Source organism: Pogoniulus pusillus, chromosome 4 (assembly GCF_015220805.1).
Source record: "Pogoniulus pusillus isolate bPogPus1 chromosome 4, bPogPus1.pri, whole genome shotgun sequence".
NCBI classification, from domain to species: domain Eukaryota; kingdom Metazoa; phylum Chordata; class Aves; order Piciformes; family Lybiidae; genus Pogoniulus; species Pogoniulus pusillus.
The window spans coordinates 20,108,430-20,131,099 of record NC_087267.1 but is presented as its reverse complement, the minus strand read 5'-3'; the positions used below and the strand labels follow the sequence as shown (position 1 = coordinate 20,131,099).

The 22,670-nt window shown below is 40.9% G+C and overlaps 1 protein-coding gene across 1 annotated transcript in view; it reads right to left on the bottom strand.

Moving 5' to 3' along the window:
* Positions 1-10,560: 10,560 nt before the first annotated feature.
* Positions 10,561-22,670, bottom strand: part of ALX1 (ALX homeobox 1) — a 29,127-nt gene continuing 17,017 nt past the window's right edge. The window contains exon 4 of the mRNA XM_064142906.1: positions 10,561-11,266. Coding sequence (XP_063998976.1) covers positions 10,946-11,266 — 321 coding nt within the window. The 3' untranslated portion in view covers positions 10,561-10,945. The remainder of the gene's footprint in view (positions 11,267-22,670) is intronic.

Here is a 22,670-nt window from a genome sequence, read left to right as displayed (position 1 = left end):
AAAACAATCATTACAAGCAGGGATATCAGGTCCCACCAGGTCTGAACAACTTTGTAGCAAGCCACTGGCTCTTCCTGTTCTTTTCCAACACTGGAAATAAACCAGGTAAATGCCATTCGGTTTCATAGTGGGCACTACCTTGTGCATGGGCGCTGCTCACACCAACACCGTAATGGCTAACTGAAGTAGAAATATGCTCTTTGATACATATGTTAAACATCAAATGGAGTTTAAATTTGGGTAGAGATCAGCAGGTTTTGCCAAGCGCAAGACAGCAAAGTGGGCGGATATATTTCTAGACAGCCTCTAGGGAGGGAAGTAACCCTCTGCTGTCCCAGTGCTTCTAGGTACATCTGTGATGTCTCTCAGCACTCTATATTTCAGGAAGTCAGCCTGTTTGTGAAGTTATTGTAAGGTAGCAATGGGCATAAGTAAAACACTGCTAATATAGTACTTGGCCAAAAGTAGCCTCCCCTGTAGAAGTTTGTTTATAAATTGCTTTGGTCCACTTGACAAGGTCAAATCCATTCTCTTAATGATGAATCTCATCTGTTCTGGTGCAGAAAGAAATGTTTTCTTTCACTTCTACGTGTGGTAAGAGCTCATTCATCTCTGTATGTTCTAAAGGGAAATCTAGCTACATCAGAGAGAGAAGGAGTATTCAGAGGGCAACTGATGGCCAGGAAGATATATTGAATTCACTTTCCTGGGACAGACATTCAAATGGTAACAAGTGATAGAAAACAGCTCTATATTTCAGCATGATGTGTGTGTTCTCTCTCTTATGATTAAACCCCCCTGTGGGCCATCTGCATTTAATGGGTTAGGACTACTTTGTAGCTGCAGTTTTTTCCTTCCATGGCTCTTATTTATTCGAGAGGAGACCAAACTGCACTCTTAAAAGTGCAACATGTAGGAAGCCCTGCCAAAAGAACGAGAACCAAAAGGTAAATTTATGGGCCAATGTTGTTTTAAGCATTTAGCAGTATAAATAGGAAGTGTAGATAAATGTGGACATATAAGCAGCTCTCTGTTTATCTCAGTTATGTTATTTGCCTAAATTCCAGAAGAGAATTAGCTCAATTAGTTTATGTAAGGGATAATGCTCTGCCTCTGGACTAGCAATTTAGCATATGTGTAGAACTGGTTTTAAGCTAAAATTAGCACTCCTCCTTAGGCGGAGTTGCTCAGTTCATCCTTGTCTTTCTGCTCCTTAAGAGAAAATAAAACAAAATCAAACATAAACATGGAAAATACTGCAGTAAATTAGGTGCAAAACACCCATTTAGCAAAGTTCAATGCTTTTAAAACAGCAGAATGGGCTACCGGGGGGGGGGGGGGGGGGGGGGGGGGGGGGGATTAATATAAACTAAGTAATGTTCCAGGACAATCTGATCGAGCATAGTAAATCTATTATGCATTTATTAGCAAAGTCACTGGCGAGATTCCCATTAAGTTCAATTAGGATTTGATCATAGGGAGGACTTTAGAGTTAAGGAAATTTTTTCTCCCTGCCAACACTGGGTTTTTCTGGCTCTAAGTAGTCAATAAACTCCCAGCCAATGAGTGTATTTCCCTCTTTTCTCATTGTATATATTACTTAAGCATTTGCTAAGTAATACTTACCAACTCAGATCTCTATTCCAGACCTCTTTCTAAAAGCCTTCCAAAACCATTCAGTATTTTATTTATGTGTTCAAGTGACATCTGATAGATTTTTCCATATGTAAATATGCATTTCATTATGAATTAAAATGTTTATAAATGCTAATGAGAAAATCATTCTTAGTATTCTGCAAACTGGGTGTGGACCCTTAATATCACTTTGGAAGAAAAAATGGAATGAAGGTGTTCTGCACTGCCATTTTCACAGTTAGAGATCTCAGCTGGTTTCCATTTTTAATGGTTAAAACAAAATAATTTGAGTAAATACACCTGAGTAAATAGAGTCTTAGTCAGATTCTGATACTTCTACTTCTCTTTGAAGACACTGTTTAAAAAAAGACAAGCTCTCAATTTAGCTGTATCCTCCTCTTTCTCAGGAGGGCAAAAATATCCTGAAAATGTAGCCAGGTGGGGGTTGGTCTTTTCTGCCAGGCAACCAGCAACAGAACGAGGGGACACAGTCTCAAGTGCGCTGGGGGAGATCTAGGCCAGGTGTTAGGAGGAAGTTGTTGGCACAGAGAGTGATTGGCATTGGAATGGGCTGCCCAAGGTGGTGGCGGAGTCGCCATCCCTGGAGGTGTTCAAGCAAAGCCTGGATGAGGCACTTAGTGCCATGGTCTAGTTGATTGGACAGGGATGGATGCTATGTTGGGCTGGGTGATAGGTTAGACTGGATGATCTTGGAGGTCTCTTCCAACCTGGTTGGTTCTATGATTCTGTATTAAATGGGAATTTATTCCATCTGCAAGCACTTTGTTAGTCATAAGCAGGCTAGATTTAGTTTAAATTGAAAAAAAGAAATGGTCCTAGAGACTTCATTTTTAATGTGAAAAATGAAAGGTTTTAACCTTCTTATTCATCCCTCTCCATATCAGTAAATTGCTCAGGCACAGAACAGTTTTGGGTGCAGCACTCTTGTCTTTTGTGTCCTCTGGATTATGGCAGGAGATTTGGCCCAGCTATACCGTCAATGGGACTAGGCTAAACTGTGATTGGTGTTTGCATATGGATATTCTCACAAGGCAGGGAGGATCAAACCTATTTCAATTAATTTTAATGATTAAAGGATGCAGAGGCAGTCATTGCCTCAGCTTCAGAGAGAAGGAGTGTCCAGCTGTTAAGATGTGGATGGTTGCTGGGATTAAAATCAGAGCATGGAAAAACATGCAACAGTATCCTGTGAGCCATGAACGTCCACTGTCTAAACCAGCCTGAACTTGTGAGTGCTATACAAATCATAGAGCCATAGAATCAACCAGGTTGGAAGAGACCTCCAAGATCACCCAGTCCAACCAATATGATCTTTTTCATGCTATAGCATTATTAACTTTGATTGCTATTGTTGCCTATGCTAGATAGAGTTACCTAGTCTGCATATTCCTGTGGCAGAGGGTTGGAAAGAGATGATCTTTGAGGTCCCTTCCAACCGAAACCATTCTACGATTCTATGAATAATCACTGCTATGAAGGTGGGCAGCACGAGGGAAAATGAAGTTTTGACCTGCTGAGCATGAGGTCTCACAACAGCCATTACTTTTTGAGAAGATAATGGATTTTGAAGACTCCCCTCTTCAGAATTTCTTTTTCATATACTGAAAAATCAGTGACATTTCATGTGGGGAAGACATTTAAACAGATCTGGTTGGGAAATATGCAATTTTTGTACTCTTATTTAAATAGAGGAAGAACAAATGACAGAAACAGATTGGTATCTCAAATACAACTTGACATGACTCTTGTCTGATATCCCTTCATTTGCATTCTACTGGTCTATCAGGCTTAACATGCTTGTGTCCTCATTTAACACAGCCCTCTCTCTCAAGCAAGCTCCCCTGCCTGAGACAGGAGGTGAAGTAACATGAAAAAGCCCTGGATTGAGATAAGGAGTTTCAGGAGGTCATCCAGTGTACATTTGCCTGAGCCTGCTTCACAGAAAAGCACAACAAAAGCAGAAACAGCAGCAGAAGGCAGCCATGAAACAACCCCTCCACTCCCCAAGCTCACAGCCAGCCCAACACAGAAGACCAACACCCCAAAACTGGAAACTGGAAGCATCAACTGGAACAATCTGAACTGCAAGCCTCATGATATGTTGCTCCAGCCAGCACTTTCATTTTAAAGCTGCCACTCGTGATTATCCAGTCCTTGGGCAGATCTACAAGTGGTCTGCTTGCAGAAGACCTGCATCACTCTAGCCACGACCTGGCCCATCAGATGAGGTTACATCTAAACCAAGAGACCAGCGGTGTAATCATTCCATAATAACACAGTATCCAGTGTGTGGATACAGCCATGACAGCTCTAACCCATTGCCCTGAGGTGATGGGCGCCACCAGAGAGCACAGAAGGTACAAGGGCATAAGGTAACACAATCAGAGCTGAGCCCCTGCACATCAGCCCCAGCCACTCCCAGAAAGCAAATGCATCGATGTGGCAAAAGTCTCACAAAGAAAGGTACACAAGATTCTTTTAACAAGCCTTAATTAAATCTCACTTCTCATTATCTCAACCCTTTGGTGCCCCATGTTGGACACCAAAACAGACTGTACCTGTTTAAGACAGTCTGGTCTCACAAGCAAGCCCCCACACATACAGACAAGAAAGAAAGGAACACCAAAAAACAAGGATTGAAGCAAGAAGTGTTTAACGAGATGATCCAATATATACACTTACCTTAGCCTGTTTCACAGAAAAGTACACCAAAAGCAGAAGCAGCAACAGAAGCCAGCCATAAAATTACTCCCTCACCCTCTAAGACCACAGCCAGACCAGCAGAAAAGAGCAGCACCCCAAAACCATAGAGTGGAAGCAGCATCTGCAAACAGGAAGCCTTTCATGTCACAATCATCACTACAAGCCCCATCGCACTTTGCTCCAGCCTGCACTTCTGGTTTAAAGCTGGTATGATGTCAGCACAGTAGTGAATACTCATCAGCAGACTCAGTTGGCTGAGTTGTCAGCTGGTTTCCATTTTTAATGGTTAAAACAAAATGATTTGAGTAAATACACCTGAGTAAATAGAGTCTTAGTCAGATTCTGATACTCCTGCTTTTCTTTGAAGACACTGTTTAAAAAAAGACAAGCTCTCAATTTAGCTGTATCCTCCTCTTTCTCAGGAGGGCAAAAACATCCTGAAAATGTAGCTAGGTGGGGGTTGGTCTCTTCTGCCAGGCAATCGGCCACAGAATGAGGGTACACAGTCTCAAGTTGTGTTCGGGGAGATGTAGGCTGGATGTTAGGATGTCCATCCCCATGACAGTTTGGAAAGCAAAGAAGGAATGGCCATACCTCAGCAATTTGATAGACTCACCGGTCCAATGTTTGTACTTTAACCCTCTGCCCTCACGTTGCCTTAATACAGGGACAGAAAACCTGAAATTCACAGGTAGAAAATGCAGAGACTAAATCCTTCCCCCCCACAATTACTCTGTCATTTCCCAATATGTTTTTATCTGCCATGATCATCACCTACCAGTCCTGCCTCTTTAAGACTTATTTTCTGGTTTCTTTATGTCACCTCTTAAACTCATGCTGCTGTTGCAAACAGGCATAGGAGAGGTAGCAACATAATAATTCTTGTGTTCACAGGTCCTGGTGAGATTTAGATGGGAGAACTCAGGCAAGAGAAGGAAAGAAGGGAATTCTTGGGGTTAGGTTTCCTCCTAGCTCTCCTCCCGTACTCACCGCACCCTCCTCTCATACTTACTCGCATTTCAAGCTCAGTGCTGGCCCAGCCTCTTGCTTATTTAACACAATTTAAACCAAAAATACACATCTTTTTAAACTACCACAACGTTAATAAATGTTCTTATCTCATCAATATGATAATCCATTAGTGCAGTGCTGTCACTTTATGTTGCACTGGTAATACAAAGCAGCTGTAAAGCCAGTTAAAGTAGATATCACTTTATCTTCTTTTGGGCTATAGATAAGTGAGTTTTGAGTCATTCACAATATCTTACTATCATTCTGATGCTAATAAAAGCCAAAATGAGCACTGCAGAGGACGTTCTTCACAGAGAGAGTGATTGGCATTGGAATGGGCTGCCCAGGGAGGTGGTGGAGTCGTCATCCTTGAAGGTGTTCAAGAAAAGCCTGGATGAGGCACTTAGTGCCGTGATCTAGTTAATTGGATAGGGCTGGGTGATAGGTTGGCCTGGGTGATCTTAGAGGTCTCTTCCAACCTGGAAAAACAAAGAAGGGTATAGTCTGGAGACAAGATGGTAACTGATCGCCTGTTAATTGGGTGTGAAAGTGCTGAGGGGGAAAAAAATACAGTGTCTTGTCACAGAAAGAAGAAAGATTTTGAATTTTAGCAGTAGAAGTGCTAGAAAATATTAATAATTTAAGCTAATTGATTTAACTTCTAAACTATCAAATCCTCCTGGCTTTTTGCAAACACTGCAATATTTGATTGCTTGCAAAGGATTTATTTATATGGTGCTGTAGTACCTGGGTATTAAAGGCACGGTATTGGTTAGTTGTTAAATTATATACTTCAGTGCTTCATCACTAAGTTCAGAGTTCAACCAAAATGTTTTTGACATACTGAATAGGATTTTTTTTCAGTATGTGACAGTGGAGAGCACTGCAACAGCAAAGGGCAATGTACAATATATAGTTTATTTCCCCTTACTCTCAGCACCAAAAGATGCCTCCATTGGTATGTTCCTGCAGTATATAACACTGCTGATTAAAGCAGCTTCTGATCATCTTTACAGTAAGGAGTTTGGGTATTTAGCTTGCTAAATGCAGTGCTGTCCATCATTCATCTAAGTCCATGCCAATCTAAAAGAGGACATTGAATTTTCATGGGTAACTTCACATCTGTTCAAATCAAACAAAGATCATTCTAGTACAGGCTTCATGTTTTTAAATTGTTGATGAATCAATCATAGGAGAGGGGGGGAAAAAAACCAACAAAACAAGGCAGTGTTATGTCATCACAAATTCTTCACAGCAATAATTACAACAATATTTCACTTTCTCTTTTAACAGGTTGGGGACTCTTTGCCCAGAAGTTCTATAAATTTCCTTCTCAGTGTTGCATGATGATCGCATATCTCAAACATTAGTTAAAGTACTTGGCAGGAAAGCTATGTAAATCACCTCCTTTTGTTTTCAGTGCCTTTGCCACATGTTGAAGAAGCAGTGAAAAGATTAGTTGCAATCAGTAAGGGGGTAAAATCAAAGTAGAACACAAGTCCTCCGAAATGTGGGTAGGGTCCAGTGGGAAATAAAATCATTTACCTTGACTAGAAACTTACTCAAACCATTTGCATATACTGAAATGCCTCTTTGCTAGAGTTTACTTTTGAGAAAGGGAAGCCTACAAATAGCCCTGTTGGCTCTGTTTGCACTATTTGTGGAATAAGGAGCTACTCATCTTGGTTAAAAAAGCTGAGCCTGGCCTCCAGCCAGCGTGGGCCAGATTCTGCCATCTTCACCAGAGCTGAATAGTACTTTAAGCTGGGCCTGATTATGAACCGATGACTCACGTTGTGCTGAGCAGCTCTTTGCATGAATGAGGCCATTGTGAATAAACATTTACAAGTGATTCACAATTTGCTCTGTGTGAGTAGCCTCGCTGGCATCAATGCACCTACTCATGGAGTAAAGCACTACTAAATAAAAGTGGCAGAATGTGACCCTGTTGTAGTACTTGACATCTAACACGAAGATACTTTTTCATTAGCTAAATGAAACACTGCTAGCAACAGACCATCATTCATTCTTTGAGAGGAGGCTGATGCAAGAGCACGACAAGCTTAATGCAGGCCTGCAACTTATCACACCTCAGGTTTAATGAAGGGTTGAATACCTGCTTGTCTTAATGCAGAAAATTATGCCAGTGGTTTTTAACAAACAAATTCCATTGCTAAAGCTGAGGGGGTGGGGAGTTAATTAGAATGGAATCGTTTTCACTTAAAACCAGCAGAAAGATGGCACAGCCTTTTCCTTTATTCTGATTTTGACAGCTTCGAGGATCTAAGAGTGTCAATGTTTTAGAAATAGATGTTTCTTCTCCCCAGGTATTCTGTTGCTGTAATAAAGCCCTAGGAATTGTTTCATTTTACCCTTGGCATAAAAAGCTTCATTAAAAATTAATTCTTTTTTTTTTTCCTGGATTTCACAGGACAACGACAGAAAATTCTGCTGGCAAAACAAATGAGCAAATGGAAAGAGACACAACAATAAAAATGGATTAAAGTTTGCCAGATAATCTTTTGCTTCTTTATCCACTGGTAGCTTAATAAAAATTACTTGGGAAACACTTTAGCATGCTCTAAGTGCTCCCCCCAACCCACCCCCCCTGCCAAAAAAGAAAAAAGAAAAAAGATTATGTGGAAACTGAAAAAAAACCCCAACAACAAACCACGAACAAAAAAAAAACTGGAAAAATACATTTAGGAACTGCAAACAGCCTGACCTGATTTAAAAAATCCTTGCACTTCCACTTCCACTACTTTCATCCTTTTACACGTGGCACAAATGTCTATATAAAGCTAATACCTTTACTCGTACTAATAAACCTGAGTTTTTTGGCTTTAAATCCTAAGTCTCATTTTACTTCTGCCTAAACAGACTATAAAAGAGGAAAAGATAAATTTTAGCTGGGATACCCTTTCCCAGTTCCTCAGGCCAAAGTTGAAGTCAGTTTTCAGAAGGAGAATAAAATGAGGAAACCACAAATTGGAGTCTATGGATGTGTTAAACTTTGGTTTTACTACTAGAGGAAAAATAGGGCAACTTTCTTTTCAATCAGCTACAGTCTGCTGTAAAATTCCCATTCTCAACTGACCCAAATGGTTTCAAAGTTTGGGGTTTTTTTTTTGTTGGTTTTTTTTTTCCTGCTGGAAGATCATGAAATAGACCCATCTCCTATTTTTGGCTTCAGGTTTAGCCTCCTGAGTGTGAAAAAAGACAGTTTGGGGGTTCCTGTGGACTTGTTTTGGAGAGTGCTAGTAGTTCTGCAGTTGCTGTGATGAATAAGTGCTTCCCCGATTTGCTTTCCCTCCACATCCGCTCTCTGCTCCTAACTAATGGCCAGAGAGAACAGCAAAAAAAGGAGCAGAGAGTGCCCAGAGACTTGTATTCTGTTCTAATCACAGCCATGAAAGTTCTTTTTTATTTCAATTAATTTATTTTGCCTTTATGAACCTGAAAGACTGACTGTTGCTTTCAAAGAGGCTGACATTTCACTCATCTGAAGGAGCTTGGAATGTGACAGGGGAAAGGGAGGAGAAGTAAATCAAAGCAGATAGCAATTCTCCAGATGTAAAGTATTTTTCTTCTCTTCTATTTTTTTTTTCCACCAGAAATGTCAGAAAGTCTGCTGACATTTTAATTCCTTTGTGATAGGCTGGGAGCTGAGAGCCAAATCCTGCTGCCGCTGCAGATGAAAAACAAAAATTTCCTATCAACTTTAAAGGGAGCAAACCAATCTTACCCTCTGGAAAAAAAAATACAATTAAACAAATCTCCTATGAACAAATAAGGAATGTATTAACAAATTGTGGTTAAAACTAAATGAAATGTACTCTTAAAACACCTTGAGATCAGTTACTGAACGAAACTAATAAGCCTTGTTGGACTTCTTTCCATTTCATCATGGTGTAACAAAAGCAGTTAGTAAGACTGACTGAACTGGAAGCAACACTTTGCTGCTGTGTTTCTTGGTAAACCTGGATTCTGTTGAAAATGTTGCAGCCCTATTTTATGTGCTCTTCCAGTCGCCTAAGCTTCAAGATGTGCTGTCAGACAGAGTGATTTGCCATTGGAATGGGCTGCCCAGGGAGGTGGTGGAGTCATCGCCCCTGGAGGTGTCCAGGAGGGGAACGGGTGAGGCACTTAGTGCCATGGTCTAGTTGACTGGATAGGGCTGGGTGCTAGGTTGGACTGGATGATCTTGGAGGTCTCTTCCGACCTGGTTGATTCTATGATTCTATTCGTAAGCAGAGTGCGGTGCTAGTAAAACCTAGAGGCTGTGAACTGTGAATGGAAGAAGTGTTTGAGTATGCATCACATGCGAAACAGCATCAACAAGAGCAAGTAATGCACAGATTTATGTGAGATCATGTGTGTGCTGTCCCTGGAGGTGTTCAAGCAAAGCCTGGATGAGGCACTTAGTACCATGGTCTAGTTGATTGGACAAGGCTGGGTGCTAGGTTGGACTGGATGATCTTGGGGGTATTTTCCAACCTGGTTGATTCTATGATTCTATAATTCCTTTTTTATTTGACTGGCCATGTATCTTGGGCAAAAATAAACATCTATTTTTCAAAAAGAATTAGATAGATAGATAGATAGATAGATAGATAGATAGATAGATAGATAGGTAGGTAGATAGATAGATATTTTCAATTGTTGTTTGATTTTGTGTAATAGTATTTGTGTACTTAAGAAGTATTGGGGGTATTTTCCAACCTGGTTGATTCTATGATTCTATCTGCCACCTTAAAGATTTAATTTAACTACTGGTTGACTTACATATTCTATGATGCCTTTGAAAACCAGAAACACTGTGCATCTTGCTTTTCGTTATGTGTTTGTCCAAAACCAGGCAGCCACTCAGCTTCATAAAACAAAGGAATAACTTCTGTCCTCATTAGGTTAACTGTGCAGTGGTGTGACTCAAACAAACTCAATATACATTCAGCAAAACAGCAGAGATGGTTTAGAGCAGCTGCACAAGAGTTAAGTCTACAAATTCCACCTACAGCATGAACAATCATCTATTTTTTTTATTTCTCTGTCAAGTTTGCTTAGAGATTTACTTCATAGTATAATAAATTTATTTCCCTTTATGGAGTTGATTGCTTGTGAAGTGTTCATTTGTAAAGCTTTAGCTTTTTTTTTATACATGGCTGCTTAAAAATCAATGCAGTAGACATATTTGCTTAATAGGTTTATTCTTTGTTGCAGGTTCTATAATTTTATTTCATCAACTGGTACAACAGAGCATATTTTTATATACAAAACAAACCAACCAACCAACCAAAATAAAACAAAGAGGGCTTTGTGAGCTCGATGCATGGTAGATCTATTTGGTTTATTATTGGTTTATTGTTAAATACTATCTTGCATTTGTTTAAGCAGACATTGTGTATATCGTGATTTCTAGCATTCCACACGTAGCAGCTTATTGTTGTGTCCTTTAAATATGGGAAATAAAAATGTTTTCAGTTTGCTATTAACAAAAAAAAAAAAAATAACACCACACAAAAAAAAAAAAAGAGATAAAAAGAAATTAGGAAAATGAAGAGAGGGAACTGCTGTATTACATAGCCCAGGAAATGTTTGCAGCGTGCTCTTTGGCTTTCATCCGTAGAACTGCAATGCTGGAGGACCTCCTCTCAAACTCCGGCTTGGTTTCAAAAGCGTGTCCATTAGTTGCTCCAGAAAGTAAAGAGTCAGTGAAAAAATTATTAAGGGGCACGTGGCTGAACTGATTCTGGTGGTTTGAAAAGCCTGTGTAGCCAGAATCTGTCCGAGGTGAATGGGAATAAGGTGTCATACAGGAGGATGTATCTCGTGGCAGCATGCAGGAAGTAACCACAGAGCCACCGGCTGCATTCCCTGCCCACAGATTGTTCTGAATCTGCAAAAATAAATAAATGCATAAACAAACAGATAGGTAGACAGACAGACATTTTGATAGTTCATCTTTTGTCTTCTGTAGTGTTTGGTCTCTTTTCCTTAACACATCCACTATTCGTTCTCCTCTAAAACAAGCAAAAAGTATTTCACTAGCTCTCTGCAATCACATTAGAAAGCACCACAAAGAGGTTCCATGAGTTAAAATACACTTAAGAACAAGGGTTGCTGAATCATATTCCATGCTCTGTCATTCCATTTGTTCTGTGGCTCTCTCCTGAGCATTCACCATCGAACCCCAGGGCCCCATCAGCCCAGTCAGTCAGCAGAATTAGTAGAAGCACGCAACTGACTTGAAAAAAACAGGTGTGGTAAGACAGTACAAAACCATAGCGGTTCTCACCATAAAAAATTATCTTAATCAGAATTCTTTCTTACTCTAACAGCAAGAAACAGAATAAAAGTTGTGCCAGGGTAGGTATAGGCTGGATATTAGGAAGAAGTTCTTCACAGAGAGCGTGATTTCCCATTGGAATGGGCTGCCCAGGGAGGTGGTGGAGACACCGTCCCTGGGGGTCTTCAAGAAAAGCCTGGATGAGGCACTTAGTGCCATGGTCTAGTTGATTGGATAGGGCAGGGTGCTAGGTTGGACTGGATGATCTTGGAGGTCTCTTCCAACCTGGCTGATTCTATGATTCTATGATTCTATGACAGGGCAGACAAGACAAACTGAGGTTTCTCAAGCAGCAAAGCAAAATTAATCATTGGGAACTTAATTGCATTTAAAACAAATCCATAAAATACAAGCATGGCTGATAGTGCATCCAAGAGTTTTCTCCAAAGATGCTCAAGTGTTTCAAAGATGCTTTTACGTGGTTGATAACACATCCAAGAGTTTTCTCTAGAGGTGTTTCAAGGATGATTTTAAGATAAACATTTTTTCCATGGCTTTTTTTTTTATACCAAATTATGCTTGAGGGCATTTCTCTTTCAGCTCTCAGCCTTAACCAGTTACACTGTGCATCCCGACTATCCAGGAGACAAGCCTTGTGGTTGCCGGCAATGTCTGTTGAAGATCTGGAGTAACCACGTAATCAAGCTTTGATGTGCAATGCCTTCTGTACTTGGCAGTCACTTAAAGCTTCGTTCTGCGTCTCAGACCTTCTCCTACCATCTATGTATAGGTGCTATTCATGGACAGGCATTTTCCACTGCTTGGTTACTAGATGAACAGATGGAGTGATTCTAAAGGCCTACCGCAAGCCAGCTCCTGCCATTATCTCAGGCTGTGCATTCTTTCGTTCCTCCTCTATTCACTTTGCTTTAATCAAGCTTCACACTCAGCAGCTGTCCTTCTGTCTTTTTAAACTCTCTCTATCAGTATTATATGGATATAAATTGACAGTCTACCTTTCTCAAGTCACTTCGCACTTGCACTCACTGTTACACAATACACAGCTTTATATTTCTTCACTTCTATCTCTGTTCTGAATGCTGATTATATATATATACAAGTATCACATGCCAAGATATTTATAGCTCTCACTCACAGTGCAGAACTTCTTAGCCAGTAATTATATCCCTTTTCTTTGTGTTTGCCTTTGCTAAATTCATCTTTGTCCTAAAAATCTGTGGTCTGTTCACGATATCACTGCTCTGATGCACTAGGGTTGAGTCCACATGTCTTTGTCCTCTGCTATAGATTGGAGCAATTGCAATAACTCTTCAGTCAGCACCATAAAGTGAATTCCCACTTCAAACTTAAGGAATTTTGCCTTTAAGATAGGCAGACTATCTCTCTAACAGAGTGATGGGTTTTTTTCTTCCCAAGTAGAGGTCAGGAGAAGTAGTGAATTATGGCAGCCACAGACATGCACACACACGCACAGAATAAAAACGTGTTCCTAATGCTGAGTTGTCAGGTTTTTTTTCTCCCATTGTCCTATTACTTTGCAGCAACACCTACCCACCCAACAACCAACAAGCTAGAGAGATCCATTGTGGTTCACTGAACTCATCTAGCTGAGCGCAGAGTCTCATTTCAAAAGTTAATCTTTTGAACAGTCATATTAGCAAGGGTCATCAGGAGCTGAACAACTAATTTTGGGCTCCTTGCCCCAGATTACAGCAGCAGCAAAAAAAAAAAATCAAAACAAAAACAAATGGCCCATTTAGATTTCCAGCATGAAGGCTAGGGGAAAGTTACAGTAGTGACACATCCCCAGGTCTGCCCAACTCCTTGTTCACACAGACACACACAGGTACAATCATGCACACACTTCCAGAGGCACTCATGCGAATGCAGCTTGCCTTGCAATGCACATGCATATGCACAGCTGCTCGGGCACACCTCAGGTATCTGCTCCTGCATGTGTTAGGTGGCCTGCTGAGAAGTAATGGAGTGAATAGGGTGCCTGAGGAAGGATATAGAGGATTTTTCCTCCTTCTTGTGGACCTCCTGAGATCTATAGGATGAAAGAGACTCCAGTGAGAGCTTCAGAACTTTCCAGTTCTCATCCTTCGCCTCCTCCCTTTGGCAGTTTTGAGAAGACTCTCAAACATCAGCCCACGAAAGACCCTCTGCAGGCTGACATAATCCTCAGATGCCTTATTGCACCTTAATTAACCCACATGAGCCAGTTTTGACTTATAATCAGACAACAGGTGTGGGGTTTTTTTCTGGGAATTAGAAGACATTACTTATCTGGACCTATAGGAAGCACTCTCTTGCTTACCAAATTTTGTTGCATCAGCTACACAGAACACTCCCAAAGAGAGCAGTGCATCCCTCATGGCTCAGGATTCAGGGATTTCTGAGTGTCCTATTGTCTGGAAGGTTTTCATTAGATTAGGTTGCTGAAAGTCCCACCCAGCCTCACATCAAATACTTGCAATGATGAGGCATCCACAGCTTCTCTGGGCAACCACATTCTGTGTCTCACCACTCTCTTTGTAAAAGACTTCCTCTTTAAGTCCAATCTAAACCTGCCCTCCTCAAGTTTAAAGATGTTGCCCCTTTGCCACTAGAGGCCTTGGTAGAAAGTCTTGGTTTCTCTTATAAGCCTCCTTTAAGTGTTGAAAGGCCACAATAAGTTCTCCTTGGAGCCTTGGCTTCTCCAGGATGAACAACCCCAACTCTCTCAGCCTTTCTTCATAGGAGAGGTGTCCCAACTCTCTGACTATTTTTGTGGCCCTTCTCTGGATCCATTCTAACAGGTCTGTATCTATCTTGGACACCCTCAGAGATGGATGCAATACTCCATGTAGGACCTCACAAGACCAGAGCAGCATCAACTCCCTCAATCTACTGGCCAAACTGTTTCTTATGGAGCCCAGGATACAACTGGGTTCCTATGTGGCATGTTTACATTGATGGCTTACATCCAATTTTTCCTCAGCCAGTATACCCAAGTTCCTCCTCCAAGGGCTTTTCTCAGTCTCTTTAGTACCCTGGTCTGTATTGATATTGAGGGTTGCCTTGACCCAGGTGCAGGATCTCATGCTTGAGCTTATTGAAGTTCATGAGGTTCACGTGGGTCCACTCCTCATTTCACAGTATCACAGTATCACATTCTAGCACAGGTTTACAGAACAGGACAATAAGAAAACAAGGGGCCACGAAGAAGCTGAAAAGTGTGGTAGGCTAAGTCATCCACTAAGATCCAAGAGGCTTAATGACTTATCAGGGTTAATGAATTTGAAGCCACACAGTGTGTGATTATAGAGGAGAAAGTCTAAGAGGTCCACATAATATCTCCTCTTCAGAAGGCCTAAGCTGTGTGCACATTCTGTTTCAGTCATGAGCTGGGAAAATGAGAAACCAAATCATCCATGCAAAAAATCACTGTCTTTTTAATTTTCCACCAGGAATGCTAGAAACTCCTAATTGTACTTCATTTTCTTTCGTTTCATTGTTACACATAAAGAAGTTCTTCCCAGAGAGAGTGATTTCCCATTGGAATGGGCTGCCCAGGGAGGTGGTGGAGGCACCATCCCTGGGGGTCTTCAAGAAAAGCCTGGATGAGGCACTTAGTGCCATGGTCTAGTTGATTGGATAGGGCTGGATGACAGGTTGGACTGGATGATCTTGGAGGTCTCTTCCAACCTGGTTGATTCTATGATTCCATGATTCAATATTTCTTCCAGCAGAGAAGACTGATTAAGCAACTGTTGGGGCTTTCTTTCCCTTTCTTCTACACAACAAATCTCTCATTCTTACTTCCACACAGTTGCATTTCAGTTTGTTTTGCTTGCATCACTCCTTTACTGAGTTGAAACAAGTTGATACAGCTAAAGAAGAAGCCAGAAATATATGTGTATACATTTCAAACTCACACACACAGAACCTCATTATTTTTGATAGCATTTGCAGGCCAACTGGTTAGTCTCAGAACCTTCGCAGCAGGAAAGATCTGTTTAAATAGGAACACACATGACTCTGCCTTTAATAAAGTCATGATGGGAGGACTTCTAAAGGCTCAGAGACTCAACTTGAAAGTGCCCAATAACCCTTGTGGTTTGGAGGTATCAGAGAATCACTCTTCCCTATTTCTAGCAGTTTGCTTTCCAGTTAACTAAGTTTAGCACCACTGATTTTTCTGATATTTTTATCCCACACAAGCCTCTCTCAACTTCAGTGAGATTCCACAGGTGTAAACAAGAACAGAATTCAGCTGCAAATCCTAAGCCATGCCAGTACTGCATTAAAGAACAGCATGGACAAGCTGTTCACCCCTATAATTTTTCAAAGAGATGTCCTAGGTTTCTTTCTTAGAGGAAGGAATCTAAATTAGTAAACTTGACTTGAGAAATCACAGAATCACATTATTTCTCAGACTGCAAAAGCCCTTCAAGCTCACTGAGTCCATCAGTTGCACACTGACAAGTCCTTGACTAAACCAAATCCCTCAGCACAGCATCTAATCACTAGGAATCACTATGGTTGGAAAGGACCACCAGGATCAGCCAGTCCAACCTTCATCCCAGCAGCCATCATCACTAGACCATCGCCTCAAGCACCACATCCACTCTCCTTTTAAACACCTCCAGTGATGGCGACTCCACCACCTCCCTGAGCAGCCTGTTCCAGTGCCTGACCACCTGCTCAGGAAAGAACTTCCTCCCAACATCCAACCTGAACCTCCCCTGATACAACTTGAGGCCATTTCCTCTTGTCCTATCAGTAGTAATTCGGGAGAAGAGACCAGTTCCAGCCTCACTACAACCTCCTTTTAGGTAGTTGCAGAGGGCAATAAAGTCCCCTCTCAGCCTTCTCTTCTCCAGACTAAACAACCCCAGTTCCCTCAGCCACTCCTCATAGGTCATGGTTACCAGACCTCTCCCCAGCCTCGTCGCCCTTCTCTGCTCCTGCTCCAGCACCTCAATGTCCTTCCTATACTGTGGTGACCAAAACTGGACCTAGTACCCGAGGTGTGGTCTCACAAGCATGATCACCTCCCTACTGCTGATGGTCACACCATTTCTGATACAGGCATATATATATATATATATATATATATATATATATATATATCATAGGATCATAGGATCACAGGATCACAGGATGTCAGGGGTTGGAAGGGATCCAAAGAAATCATCAAGTCCAATGCCCCTGCCACAGCAGGACAATCCTATCTAACACAGATCACAGAGGAACACATCCAGACAGGCCTGGAAAGGCTCCAGAACAGGAGACTCCACAACCTCTCTGGGGATCCTGTTCCAGTGCTCTGTGACCCTTATAGTAAAGAAGTTCCCCCTTGTGCTGAGGCAGAACCGCTTTTGCTGCAAGCTACACCCATTGCTCCTTGTCTACATATAATTAAATTATATATAATATTATCTATATTTTTAATAAAAATATAAAAATAATAAAAAATAAGTGTTTATACTCTATATAATTATGTGCTGTGATAGGTAAATATTAAATATACTATTACTAATTATTATTATTATTAAATATATTATTAATAATAAAGTAATGATATCATTATATATTCTATGTATAATGATATACATTTATATAATTATAAATGTAGTGTTAATATAAATTTATTGTATTATTGTATTATACTTTATATATTATTATATAATATTTATTATTATTAATTAATATATATAAAATAAGTACAGAATTATATATATATATATATATAACATCTAATATAAATATAATATATATTGTATCACAGTATCAGAGTATCACAGTGTCATCAGGGTTGGAAGAGACCTCACAGATCATCAAGTTCAACCCTTTACCACAGAGCTCAAGGCCAGACCATGGCACCAAGTGCCACGTCCAACCTTGCCTTGAACAGCTCCAGGGACGGCGACTCCACCACCTCCCCGGGCAGCCCATTCCAGTGTCCAATGACTCTCTCAGTGAAGAACTTTCTCCTCACCTCAAGCCTAAATCTCCCCTGGCACAGCCTGAGGCTGTGTCCTCTCGTTCTAGTGCTGGCCACCTGAGAGAAGAGAGCAACCTCCTCCTGGCCACAACCACCCTTCAGGTAGTTGTAGACAGCAATAAGGTCACCCCTGAGCCGTCACTTCTCCAGGCTAAACAATCCCAGCTCCCTCAGCCTCTCCTAGTAGGGCTGTGCTCAAGGCCTCTCACCAGCCTCGTCGCCCTTCTCTGGACACACTCAAGCATCTCAATGTCCCTTCTAAACTGGGGGGCCCTGAACACAGTACTCAAAGGTGTGGTCTAACCAGTGCAGAGTACAGGGGCAGAATGACCTCCCTGCTCCTGCTGACCACACCATTCCTGATGCAGGCCAGGATGCCACTGGCTCTCTTGGCCACCTGGGCACACTGCTGGCTCATGTTCAGGCAGGTATCAATCAGCACCCCCAGATCCCTCTCTGTCTGGCTGCTCTCCAGCCACTCCGACCCCAGCCTGTATCTCTGCATGGGGTTGTTGTGGCCAAAGTGCAGCACCCTGCACTTGGAGCTATTGAACCCCATCCCATTGGACTCTGCCCATCTGTCCAGGCGGTCAAGGTCCCGCTGCAGAGCTCTTCTGCCCTCCAACCCAGCCACATCTGCCCCCAGCTTGGTGTCATCTGCAAACTTGCTGATGACTGACTCCATGCCCTCATCCAGATCATCTATGAAGATGTTAAAGAGGATGGGGCCCAGCACTGATTCCTGAGGGACACCGCTAGTGACTGGCCGCCAGTTGGATGTGGCACCATTCACCACCACTCTCTGCATCCAGCCCTCCAGCTAGTTCTATTGTAAATATATATATATAATATATATAGAATATATATATTATATATATAGAGAGAGTTATATATATAATATCACAGTATCACAGTATCATCAAGGTTGGAACAGACCTCATAGATCATTAAGTCCAGCCCTTTACCACAGAGCTCAAGGCTAGACCATGGTGTATTATATTATTATATTATACTTCATATATAATTATATAGAATATATATATAATTATTAATTAATATATAAATAAATATAAAATTATATATCTATATCATCTATTATATAACTGCCACAAGATGCTAGGAAAGTTTTACACCGTCCCTCGCGAGACAGTTAATGCTTTTCAAGGTCTGTTCTGGTTGTATCAGCTTTCTATTCATTTCAGCTAGGCAAGCGACTTTCACTTTTGACATTACCTTTTCATTTCTCAGCAAGGATTTGCAACATTAATAGCTTTTAGTGAAATATAGGTGCAGAATGTGTTCCTGTATTGAAAAATAAATAGCGTCATGTTTTACAATAAGTCACAATTATCAGGGCCGTCTCCTGGTATGTTGGAAGGAAAAGGGATATTATGTACATGAATTTAAAGAAAATATTTTTCCTCTTAAACTCTTGTGTGATCCATGAACTATATAAAAGGTAATTCAGAGGCTGTGAATGAGGCTATACATACAGCACATCTCTGGTTTCTGTTAACATCACAAACAACTTGAGCTTTGCTCTTGTGGTTACCATGAAATTACCAGAGCCCTTCAATATATTTACCTACTGTATGTTTTATGCACACACACACACACACACACACACACACTTCCCAATAGAAAAAAGAAGAGAGAGAAAAAAAGAAAAAACAGCAGGATTTCATAGCTTGGACAAGAACATAACTAGAGAATTATAGCTGTTAACAGGGTTATGATATCATTTCCTAAGCATATGACCTTCTGCTTGACACTGCAGAGGAAAATTAGCTGAGGCAATTGGTTATCCCACTTGGTGTCACTGAGGGTTTTTTTTTCACTGTTGAAATTTCAGCTTCTAGACTTTTTGCCTTCTTACAACAGCACCTGGAGAAATCACAGAAACTCAAATCTCTGCATTTTCTGAGTTTTACTATCACAAAGCTTTGGCGCTCTCATTAAGACCAAACGTCTTAATGCTATTTCAGTCATCTGCTCACCCAGACCAGAGTCTGTTTCCAGCAGACACACATATGAGCACACACAGCTTCTATTTGAGTGGACATTTAATGCCATGGTCTAGATGACTGGATAGGGCTGGGTGATAGGTTGGACTGGATGATCTAGGAGGTCTCTTCCAACCTGGCTGATTCTATGATTCTATGACATGTGGGTTTTGTACTTCAAATGGGAAAGAAAAAATTAAACCCCTTCAAGATCTCCAAATATGAAGTAATAAGTTATTATTTCTGTTGTCATTATATTACTTAGTAATTGTGATGCTATGTTATTATAATGACTCTAGTAAATCATTGGAAACTACACATTAACTCTGTTTTCAGGATGCTCCCCAGGCATTGAAAGGGAGCCAGCAGTGGTACCAACTGAAGAGATAAGAATTTGCCTGATTATAGAATGTCAGTGTCAAAAGGTCTGATATACTAACTTTTTGTCACCGCTCTCTTTGGGTGAAGGAACAATCCTTACACAGCCAGAGAACGTGAAACTTGCTTTCACAAGGAGCTACTATAGGCAGATTACATTCAGTAGCTGTTAATCTGCTTTAAACTGCTAGGTCACAACTCGTGAGGTGTAAACTGTTCCTAGTCCATCAGTAAAATTTATTTGGCCTGTCATTTGCCATGGTATTTTTTTTACTTCAGGAGAGGGCCTCTTAAGAACACCCAATGTGTGGACAGAGGTTTGCCTCTAGTTACCAACTTTGCAGATTCATAGATTTTCAGAATAACTTAAACCAAAAAATGTTATTTGAGATTATTATTCCAGTCCTTTGCTTGCAGCTAAGATTTGGAATTTAGATCAGGGTACTCAAGCCCTATCCTCTCAAATTTCAAGTAGCTCCAGAGATCAATATTTTCTATAAGCAACTAGTTCAAAGACTTCTCTACCCTCCTTCAATACCTTCTATAGGCAACTCATTCCTAGACTTCTCTCCTTCATCACCTTACATACGCAACTCATTCCAAGACTTCTCTACTCTCCCTCAATACCTTCTACATACAATTTGTTCCTAGACTTGTCTACTCTCCTTCAATATCTTCTATAGGCAACTCATTCCTAGACTTCTCTCCTTCAACACCTTACATACACAACTCATTCCAAGACTTCTCTACCCTCCTTCAATACCTTCTATAGGCAACTCATTCCTAGACTTCTCTCCTTCAACACCTTACATACACAACTCATTCCAAGACTTCTCTACCCTCCTTCAATACCTTCTATAGGCAACTCATTCCTAGACTTCTCTCCTTCAACACCTTACATACACAACTCACTCCAAGACTTCTCTACCCTCCTTCAATACCTTCTATAGGCAACTCATTCCAAGACTTCTCTACTCTCCCTCAATACCTTCTACAGACAATTTGTTCCTAGACTTCTCTACTCTCCTTCAATACCTTCTATAGGCAACTTGTTCCTAGACTTCTCTCCTTCAACACCTTATATAGGCAACTCATTCCAAAACTTTTCTACTCTCCTTCAATACCTTCTACAGGCAACTCATTCCAAGACTTCTCTACTCTCCCTCAATACCTTCTACAGACAATTTGTTCCTAGACTTCTCTACTCTCCTTCAATACCTTCTATAAGCAACTTGTTCCTAGACTTCCCTCCTTCAACACCTTATATAGGCAACTCATTCCAAAACTTTTCTATTCTCCTTCAATACCTTCTACAGGCAACTCGTTCCAAGACTTCTCTACTCTCCTTCAACACCTTCTACAGACAATTTGTTCCTAGACTTCTCAACTCTCCTTCAATACCTTCTATAGGCAACTTGTTCCAAGACTTCTCTCCTTCAATAGGCAACTTGTTCCAAGACTTCTCTATTCTCCTTGTATTTTTCCCTTTATATCTAGACAGAATACTTCTTGGTGTAATTTTTTACCATCTTACAGGAGCCATTAGGCCTAAAGAACATGTGTATTAGGTTCAGGTGCATATGAAATTGCTGCAGCACACCCTTTTCAGATATGCCTGCAAAATGCAAGTTGGCCCTTGGTAGTGAAAGGCTACCTGCTGTATCTCTGAAGTACATGACAGACCCATTCAGTCCAGAGTTTAGGCCTCATACATGGTGAACAGAATAAAAAACTTGTTCAGTTCTAGGTGAGCAAGGATTCAAAAAGGCATTAAGCTTTCATTCTTGTATAGGATGTTTTGTAGATGAAAGGTCACTTCCCCATATCACAGTCCCATGGCCAGTTACAGTAAGAGTGCTTGTGCCTCTGATACAGAGACAAAACTCCACCCTTTGAAAAATGCTACTGAAAGAACACTCTATCTCAGGAGAAAAAATGTATTTGTCTTATAATTAAGCCCCAGCTAAAACCATGCATACACTTAAAAAAATACAGGTTTAACAACTCTGCTGCTGAGGTTGTGAGGAGGACCACATACAGTGATGGTTTAGAACCCAGGAAAAATAATAATCAGTGCACAAACTACTTTGTGCAGAACAGACACCACCCAAAAAGATTAGAAGTGTTACTCATGTTGGAAGATCAGGCACAGCAGTGCAACAGCCAGCACACATGCAGCAAACAGCACACCATGCACGTGGTGGCCTAGCCTGAGCTCCACGCTGTCACAGCCAGACAGCTTGAGTCTATGACAAAACTTCTTTGAAGCTAGCTCAGATATGTCTGCCACATCTACTCCTACTTAATCAGCGTGCCCATAACCTTAATGAACTATTGTGATTAACTGTCATTTATATGCCTGGTACAGTTAAAAGAATTTTGAAGTCGTATAACATGTGGTGTCTAATACATGCCATATGACAGATTTAATTGGAGCATGTAACTTTGATTATTGCTAATGGGAATTACCCATATGTACTAAGGCTAGCACAAAACTGTAACGATGATCCAAGGACTCAGTACATAACACATGCATACCAATACCACTTCTACACTCTTTGATTGCCAAATTAAACTCTCGTGATGTCATCCCGTTCAATATATTTAATCCAATCTATCA